This window comes from Numenius arquata, chromosome Z, assembly GCF_964106895.1.
Source record: "Numenius arquata chromosome Z, bNumArq3.hap1.1, whole genome shotgun sequence".
Classification (NCBI taxonomy): Eukaryota; Metazoa; Chordata; class Aves; order Charadriiformes; family Scolopacidae; genus Numenius; species Numenius arquata.
The window spans coordinates 28,871,959-28,881,826 of record NC_133616.1 but is presented as its reverse complement, the minus strand read 5'-3'; the positions used below and the strand labels follow the sequence as shown (position 1 = coordinate 28,881,826).

At 39.8% G+C, this 9,868-nt stretch overlaps 1 protein-coding gene across 1 annotated transcript in view; it reads left to right on the top strand.

Annotated features, from left to right (window-relative positions):
• Positions 1-296: 296 nt before the first annotated feature.
• The window catches only part of DOCK8 (dedicator of cytokinesis 8), an 83,208-nt gene continuing 73,636 nt past the window's right edge, over positions 297-9,868 (top strand). The window contains exons 1-3 of the mRNA XM_074166620.1: positions 297-395; positions 4,638-4,813; positions 7,769-7,840. Coding sequence (XP_074022721.1) covers positions 4,686-4,813; positions 7,769-7,840 — 200 coding nt within the window. The 5' untranslated portion in view covers positions 297-395; positions 4,638-4,685. The remainder of the gene's footprint in view (positions 396-4,637; positions 4,814-7,768; positions 7,841-9,868) is intronic.

The window sequence follows — 9,868 nt, the reverse complement described above, 5'->3', positions numbered from 1 at the left end:
TTGCAGTCATACTTCACTTAAGGGCAAGATTATTCTTTTTTGCATAACCTTTCCCAGTTGTGAGTTCTGCAGTATAATGATAGAAATCTGTTTGAAGAGTGTCAGAATCTTAATTATATAGGACTGCAAATGTTTTTTGAGGTTTGCATCTAACAAAACAAGAGGAGTCTAGAACATCATCAAAATACATTTCTAAACACTGGGATAGGAGACTAAATTGGCTAAAGCCTGGCATTTGGTATTTGTATGGGGATAATTGTAATTATAAAAGTTTTTCTCTGCTTAATTAAAGGCACTCCTCTGCAGAAATAAGAAAGCAATTTACTCTTCAACCAGGGTTTGCACAGTTCTGTCAACGAAGCTTAAGTACCCCTGGCTTTTCTTCTCTTCATCTGGTAAGTTCTGGGTTTTTCTTCTTTACACAGGTTTGGCATCTACATTGCTTGATGTTTTTAGGGTAAATTAAGTGATCTTCTGAAGTTTTCTTGCTTTCCACTGGCTTCTGCCTGAAGCTGTTAAAAAATACTCCCTGGTGTGCTGAGGAAATTACGCCTTTGAAAAAAATGAGAAAGGTCCCCGGTGCCTGAGATAGACAGTCTTTCTGCATACTGCTATAAATCAAAGTTAATTAGTAAGTGTTGTAGCATATTACATCCTTTCCTTGCTGGAAACGTTCAACTTTATCAAGTAAATGCATTGTGTGGTGATCACAGATGATTTGGAAAAGGAGGTCAGTGAGTAAAGAGGAAAAAAAGAAAGGTAGAGACTTTGCTAGCTTGACTTAATATGCAGTTTCCAAAGCTAGCAGCAGAGGCAGCACACTGACCTGTTTTTCAGTGCTGTAGAGTAGGCACGTTAAGTGAGAAATGCCAAAGTATGCCCTGATTGGCATAGATATAACTGAGTCAACTGCTGTGTGCCTCCAAATCATCTTCAGCCTTCCATGTGTAATCCCCCTCTAAAGAAGTCAGGCCGTATGATGCTGCCCTTACGACAAAGTGAAAAAATGCCTGATCTTTTTCATGGCCTTTCAGGAGGATGAGTATTCTGCAGACATACTATGCCATAAATAAAACTGACTAAGATTTTGATAGTCTCCTTCTTCCTACCCTTTTTTCTAATTTTTGTGAGACCCGATAAGTAGAAGCAGGAGAAGTTTTGCGCACCAGCGATTGTGAAAAATGTAAAACACTAGATGTAAGCAGTTACTTCCTGTGTGTCAGGGCCTCCCGCCGCTGCTCACTTCCTTAATCTGAAATGCTGTGGTGTTCTAACTTGTTCCTTGCGGTTATTCAGCCTGGGGAGGCTACATCCCTTCTTCTACGCGCAGACAACTGCTTTTGCTCTTGAGAAACTTGATAACATTTCATTCGCTGAGTATTACGCCGTAGCTGCCATTTTGTGTGCTGTCACAATCTACATGCTTCTTACCCATCATCCTCAAAAAGGTATGTTTGCAGTAATGCTTTGTGGCATTTTCGGTAGAATAATTGTTTTGCACACTTGTAGAATGTGTGAAAAGGAGTGTTGGCTTCGCAGTTGAAACTGTGTCTCTGTGTCCTTTGATAATTTGCAGCAGTTGCTACGGAGACCTGTACCCTCCATCTGCATTTACCTTTTCCACCATCTTTTTTACATTTGTATCTAATTTATAATAGCCAAAACCACACATTTCTAGCGATTAAAGATTATTATTATTAACACTTTAACAAGAAAAAATTAGAAAACATAATGAGATGTGATGGATTTGACTTGTCGGAAAGGTGTGATTTTTGAAAGGAAATACAAGGCTTAATCAAAAATTAGCATGTATTAAGCAAAACTACTTTGCATGCAAAACATTACAACTTCAGCAACTGAAAAGATGTAATATGCTATTGTATACTTCAAGCTGTGTTTTACTTTAATCTTCCATGATTATTTTCAGTAGATCTTCATATATATATATATATACGTATATCTCTACTAACATGTAATGTTTTAGCCACTGGCAGTACAGTAATGAACTTCCAGGATATTATGGTGACAATTAGTAAAAAATCCATAGCTAATAAAGATCACTGTTTACTTATAACAATTGATACAGTGTGCTCAGGACTACACCAGGTACAAACCAGAGACAGCGCTTAACCTAAAAATTTGTTAACAGCACAGTGTATTTCTTCAGCTGGCAGCCTCACGATTTGCTGGATTTACTGTTGGTTTTAGGTTTTTGCTTTGGATAAAAGAGCAAAGAGAGAGAATTTCCCAAAGGTGTTTTCAGAGAATTCAACTGATCCCTTAAATATAGAGACAGAGGGGTGAGCTCAGAGACTTTATTTATGCAGAGACAAATACAGTTTCCCTATAAAAGGGGAACCTGGGGCAGGCAGTGGTGGTTGGGTGTGTTCAAAGGTCTCTACTACATCATTTGCAAGAGTATTTACCACATCTATTTTTTTCAAAAGTTTAAATTGGTTTGCTTCTCCTAGATGTTTTTAACGCATTTCTTCTAGAGATCTTTCACTATCTGCGAGATGGTGCTGGATTTTTATTAGCTGAATAACTTCCTCACTTATATTTCCAGACACTAAGAAGTCTCCAAAACCCATATTTACCACTAATCAGTTTTAACTCATCTTCCTATCTACAGTGACTGACGTGGCATATTATGCGTGAGCCATTTTAGTTCAGAGTTACCCAGAGCTTTGCCACCGTTGAGCACCTGTGCATGTTTTGTAAATTGTGGAATTCCTCATTTTCCTATCGAGTTAAAATTCCTGATGTTGTGGGTGTAGCACTGTTGTGTGCAGAGGCCACTTCATGCTCAGGCAAAGATCCTGTTATGTTCCATGACAGCCTTGCACGAGTAGGACTCAGTAATAATGAGTGAAGACTTCATTATTTTAGCCCACAGATTTTACATGTGGAGAAGAACACTGAAGTATGAGGAGCATAGCCCCAGAACACGTCGGATGAGACAGTAGCCACAGTAACATTGAATATAAAGGCAGTGTTGATATCAAGGATGTTGGGTGCTTTATTTTTCCCACACCGCATCAACAGCACCATAGAGCTAGATTCTCTGATCTGTATTCAGACTATTTACTGCTGGCAGATTCAGAAGGCGGTCTTGTGAAAGGTATTTGGGCTAATCGGTGCAATGCAATTCTTACTCTTTGCAGACAAGGATGATTTGATACCTATTTTTTGCTAAAACTCTTCCTCCTAGTAAGTAAGTTCTTCCAGTGCTATTGTTCTAGTGCTCTATTTTTCTGTGCTCTTACTGCATTGAGGTGCCCTTGTCCTTTCTGGAACTCACAGAACATAAACTATAGGTTTTCTAAAGTTGTAGCTTTTAGATCTATTTTTTACTTGTCAAGAAAATTAACAATATAAAATGCTGGTCTCTGTACTCAACTGGACAGATGTTTTATTTTCTAAACATATACAGGCTAATTTTGTTGGCTATATAGCAAGTAAAATAATTTTCAGTTTTACCTATACATAGAATACCATATGCTTTTAGCATATGAAGTCACATTTATGTGTATGTGGAACATTTCTAGGTGCCATATCAAACAAGATTTTCTGCCTCTGTTTTTGAGACTGAGCAGATAAAATGAGCCAGACAGCTTCACAGCATGTATGAGTGGCAGAGCTTGCACTTGTCCAACTTTGTTCTGATCGGATGTTCTGTGTAAGAATGGCTAATTAAATGTAGTCAGGTACATCTGCTCTCTGTCAAGGTGCAATGCCATGTGCTGTAGAAATGGTGGCTATCCAAGGTTTGCAATAACGACTTTAGTAGTTCCATGTAAACTTTTGTGTTGTTACTGTACTAACCCTTGAAAAATCGAATAAAATTGGAACTCCGATAAAATGCAAACCAGTAACATTCAGAGATGGAAAATAATAATTTCTTCTGATTCTTCTGATTTGGGGTATATCTTGTCCTCAACTTTCTTTGGAGTCAAAAGCAGACAGCAATTCTAATCGTCAATATCTTTCAGGCACAGCACCTCAAATAAGTGGCATCTTCATGATGGCAGCCACAGTGCTTGTAGTTGGTCCTTAGCTCAGTATAACTTCCAAAGTTTACTGCCTTGGCCTTGTTATTTGTAGTGCCTTTCGTCAGATGCCCTGTAGAGTCCATGGGCAGCTCCCCACCATCTGGCACTGCCTGTCACTATCATTTTGGTCACCTGGCCTTGTCCTCTGTTTTTCCTACTCATCACTGCCTTTTTCTGATTAATACCATGGATTGGGCAAGGGGAACTGAGTGCACTTCACAGGAATCCAGCAGAGCACATCTGAGGGCATCCAGGATGTACCCCAGTCAGCCCTCCTTCTACCTGCATCTAGGAAAGCTCAGCAGAGAAAACAGGTGCAAATTTGGATTTAGCTGTAGTACCTTCCATTTCTTCTTTGTCTTTTAAAACTTTTCTCTTTGTTCCCTTTCTTTACTCAGCTGAATGTTTTGTTAGCAAATTTTCCCTCCATTAAATGCAGCGGCACTGTATATAAGGTTAGAAGTCTGTTTCCACTGTTTAATAAATAATGGGACAATTACAAGAATTTAAAAAATAAGCCTAAATTACACTGTTAAGAAAAACCTTCTGTTGCTAAAATAAACACCTCTTTATTTCTTCCATTAGCCTTCCTTTTATGACGCAGTAGACCCAGTAGATTTTGAAGGCTTCCTAATGACACGGCTGAACAACTCGGACTCAGAGCTAGCACAAGAACTTGGTGACTTTCCTGAAGATGACTTGGACATTGTCTTTACACCCAAAGAGTGCAGGACTTTGCAACCGTCTATGCCGGAAGATGGGTAAGGAGACTTTCTCTCCCTCTGAGATGCTGCAGGTTTAAAAATAGTTTTGAAGACGTTGATCCAGACACCTCAGTCTGCCTGCCATCCATCCATCCATCCATCCATCCATCCATCCATCCATTATGCACTTGCTGAACTTCAAGCATTTGAACTTTGCGATTGATTCTGTTAGGCCTGTTTGCACACTTAAAATTATGCAAGTGCTTACACGACTTCCTGAGCTACCTCGTAGTGGCAGAAGTGAGGTAGGCATAGACCAGGAGGAAAAGTGAAGCCAGGCATGTTAGTAGTATGAAAAATAATTTTGTAGCTGTGATCCCAGAGGTGGAAGTTGATTCTGATCATGTAGTAAGCATAGGATGGAGGGTTTTTTCTTTTTATTTTTTTCTTTTTTTGCCAGCTATGTGTTGCATGGCATTGATCAGATCACAAAGCAAGGTTTGGGGAAAAGAAAGTGTTAATTTCTAGTTTAGGAGTAACTTTTGGCTTCAGGCTGACATTAATGAAATAATCAGGAAGCTTGCCACTGTTTTCAACAGCTTTTAAGTTAAAATAGGTAGTATTTGTTGATACTGGTGCTCGGTCATTCTGGAAATACTTAAGCTGGTCTAATAAACAGCTAAACTATGGGCAATAGAATTTTTCAGTATGAGAAAAAGGGATGCATTGGAGAGTTTTCTGATGTGGTTTAGTAGAGCCCTATGCACACAAAATACTCTTCAGGGGTCGTTTTGCTGCAAAGGGTACCTTCAGGTAGAACCCCAAAGGCCTATTGAGTTTTGCAAGCAGGAACAGCCAGATGAATGTGAAGTTAGCACCAGTTTAGCTCCAAACTGCTATGTCTGTAAAGATACCTAACCATGCAATGTGTTTGGGATGGAGGGCTGGCTCCTTCCAGTATATTCAGGAAATTAACAGCACAGTCTATATTCTCTGCTATGCTGAACCTGGACACTGAAGGGACAGATAGGATTAGCTTATGGTGTCCTGGCTCGCAGGGTAGACCTGCATCCCTCTCTGTTCCTGCAAAAGTTGTTACAGTCTGCTCTAATTTACAGCAGCCAGCTGTGTAAACTACAGCCTATACAACAGTGGTATTTATTCTGTGTTTTCTGCCCAACATAAAAAATGCAGTGAGGCTAAGCAGGAACCACAGTTTATATGATTTTTTCCAGCTGTGGACTAGCTAAGACCCCCTCTTTCTAAGGAAGGTCTGAGCCTGTAAGTTCCTTTTTGGTCCAGTGCACCTCTCAGAAGGTTCAGAAGAGCAAAGGCAGTAAAAGACGAAATGCCATGCTAGGTCATCTGAGAATTCTTTAAACCACACAGCTCGTGGGGGATTCTGTAAAATTTGGACAAAAGGTGATTTTCACTTGAAAGTTGCTCATGGAAAATGTTCCAACATTTATCACGAATTATTGTTTTGCTGTGGACTGGGGAGAGAGAATGGATGTGGGAGACAGTGAATATTTTGATGCCTGAAGTTCCCATTTATTTTAATTATGGACAAAAATAGTAAAAAATTATCCAACTTTGAAATGAAATTTAAAAGTTAAGATGGCCATTTCTCCCCTGTTTCCAGGTTTACTGCCCAGAATGACTGCTGTTTAAAACAGTAGTTATTTGTTTTTCCAGTAGGAAAACATGTAGACCCATGTTGTACAGTCAGTTTTAGGCCTGATTTGCACCACGGTGACATTATGGGTTTTGTAAGGAGTCTGTTGCAAAGTTCAAATAGTCAACGTTGACAAATATGCTTTCAGCAGATTTTTTTACACAGCAGCTTCCCATTTAGCTGTTCCCACCACCATTATGGATATTAGTGCTTCCACAGAAAATCCTGGTCAAGGATGCCAAGGTATGTTAGGGAAGATGAGAGCTCAGGAGGGGCATGCACCAAAGATTGGCCTGCAGGCGACCGCAGTCTGTGGTGTCTTCCTGCATGACAGCAGGAAACGGAGCTTTCAAGCACACATCCCACCTGAACCAGATGCAGGAGGTGACCAGATGTTGTGTCAGTCCACTGGTGGCAAAGGCACACAGCAGTCCAGTGTTGGCCAAGGCTCTGTCCTCGGTGCAGGCATGAACCCAAATCAGTTGTTAGCTGGTCTTGGTAATGAGTTACAAATCTGTTAAGAGTTCTGGGTGGAAAGTGTCATACCGTTAACCCATTCCTGCATTGCATGTGTATCCTCCTCTTTTACTCACTTGGACTGAAGGACATAACAGCTGATTTTGGCAGAAGTCACTAACATTTTTTAGAATAGGAGTAGGGGAATTATGCTACAACATCATGACCAAATTCACAGACATCAACTTTATCTTGTAATATTTCAGTTTCAATCAGTATCCAGTCTATCAGGCAGCACTGACAACCCCCTACATTAAATGAGATTTATTTGAAAATAACAAAATTAAATTATAACGTATTGTTAGATCTTAAAGTTTTATTATGCTATCTGATTAAAAAATTAGGGTCCCTTTTCAGAATTTTCTTCATTTCTATGAGAAAGAGAAAATTACACCAAAACCATACAAGAGACTATGTATTTGCAAAAGTCCAGGAGCTGACGCCTCTGAAATAACGTCTCTATTTGTTTAGACTTGTTATGAAAATCACAAAGATGGGTACGTGGTATCACTTCTTTTATTCTGCTGTATTTTATAGCAACGTTGGTCTTATATTCATGAAATGCATAGTATGATATATAGTTACCACTGTTAAATATGTGTTTGTTAATTTATAAACACAGTAACAAAAATCTGCATCAGGGAATTCATGCAGTGCACAGAATTCTTTAAACCTCAAACAATAATTTAGCAGTAAAATAAGTATACAGGAGAGGACTAGTAGAGAGGCCTTTTTCTGAACAGCGTGCTTACATAAATTTCTTTGTCCTTAAGGTGTGACTTAGGTACTAAAATATTTACAATATGTTGCTTTTTCCCCAGGGTTGAACTGGACTCACATGTCAGAGACTGTGTTCAGACGTATATCCGGGAGTGGCTGATTGTGAATAGAAAGTAAGCTAATACAAGTAAATAAAATAGAAAATACCTTGCATTCTTATTTGCCAGAGAGGAGATGTGTATTTTTATAACTAATCCTAAAGAATAATGATTTCAGTCAGCAAATGAAGACAAGAACTGACTTTTCAGTGGTGTATATATAACTATATAGTTTTGTTTGACCCAGTGGGCTATAGCTAAATATTGTTGCAACTGCTTCTTAATTATCAGGCACCCTGGGAATTAACTGGGAAGAAATTCACATTTCCTGTCTGTAATGATGATTTATCTAAATCTGGAATACTACTACTTTTTGATCACACTAAAAAGAAAGATAACAGGGACAAAGATTATATTTGTATGCTCTTCATTTTCCCTTCCATGCCCCGCAAACTCAACATGATCTGATTTTTAATGGTGTCAGAAAATGAAACAGAGTGCTAGTAGCAAAAGAACGAGGATTATGGGATTTCCCAGCAGTGACTGATTGTGTTCATGGGATTATTAGTGTAACATCCAACTTCACTATTTTGCATAAGTTAGGGATATCTGCATTTGGGGTCAGTGTGATTTAACACACAGAATTGGACCTGTAGTCATTACAAGTGACTTTATTTCCTTTTATTATTTCCTTTTATTTCCTTTTATTTCCTTTTATTTCATTTTATTTCATTTTATTTCATGTATTAAATGTGAAGAGAACTCTGTCAGTGCTTTCTGTGCATGGGTGTCTGTTCCCAGAAGACTCTCAGAGATTCCCTGTGCCAGTGGAGCTCACCTTCTTCCCCATCACCTCCTCCCGTTCTTCAGAAAGAGGTCTTTGGAGCTCTGCTTTACTGCGCTGCTTCCTGTTCACCCCCTCCTGCACTCATGCTCTGTTCTTGAGAAGCCATAGTAGCAGCTGCTGGCAATTTTGCTGCCACTTTGTTGTGCCCCTTTGCCCACCCTTGCTGCTCTCTGTTTTTCTGACCTGATGTACGTCAGCAGTCAGTGCATTACGGGTTGACTCCTGCTGATTGTAAAGGAATTGCATTGTTTAATTGTGCAGCTTGTGCAGGGAGGGAGCAGCCGCTGAGAGTTTTTAAGATACTTCCTCCGGGGGTGCTGATGAAATTGATTGAGTTCTCAGAACTGTTCCACAGTGAGTCACTAAAAATAAGCTAGTGGGTTTTGCAGACTCTCCACCTGCATCGCTCAGAGCAGGGGCACTCGCTCTTTCACACAGTGTAGTTCTGAGTGCGCTCTAAAGAGCCAGCATGCAGCTTTGTCTGTGCACACAAGTAGGGAGCAACCAGTAAAGTGGGTGAGGTGAAAAATAGTGCATAGCTATCTTTGCACTTGTGTGTGCTTGCAGAAATGTGAACGGAGTCATAGAAATACACGTTCATGAAAAGGTTTGTCATGTGTTTTACCATTCTATTCATTCAGGTAAGGCAAATTTGCATCCAAAAACTTTAGCAATTGAGTCTGTGGTAAACGTGATGAAGGGACCTGTCAGAGAGCTGAGCTTTGATGGCTGTGGCTAACAAAGCAAGCAAAAAAGTTATTAAAAATTGCATGGAACAACACCATGTAAAAGATGCTGCAGTGTCACATAAACCATTGCTAGATTGTTGTTGGGAGTCTCATGTTATGCTTGGACACTATCTCAAAAACAGATGTAGGAGAAAGAAGAGACATCAAGAGAAGTGAGAAAAGGTAGTTGTAGGAAGCTTTGCATTGTTTTGAGAAAGGCTAGAAAAACTGTAGTTGCCTACCCAGGAGATTCACAGGACAGGTAGCTGAACATATGGTCTGGTGAGCTACAGACAAGACGAATATGTGAGTAACTTTCATCCATGCATAGATGTGAAGGTTCAGAACAGGAGATTGAAGAGTCTTCAGCAGGTGGCATGAGCAGAGGTGGTCCTCATGCCCCAGAGAGGGTGGCTGGAAACAGCTGAGGGGTCCATGTGGTTTTATCAGATGCCAAAGGGGAGGCTTGTTCCTATGCCTGTCAGTTTCTCCTTTCAGTTGTACTTTGTTCGTTTTCCTCCTCCCATT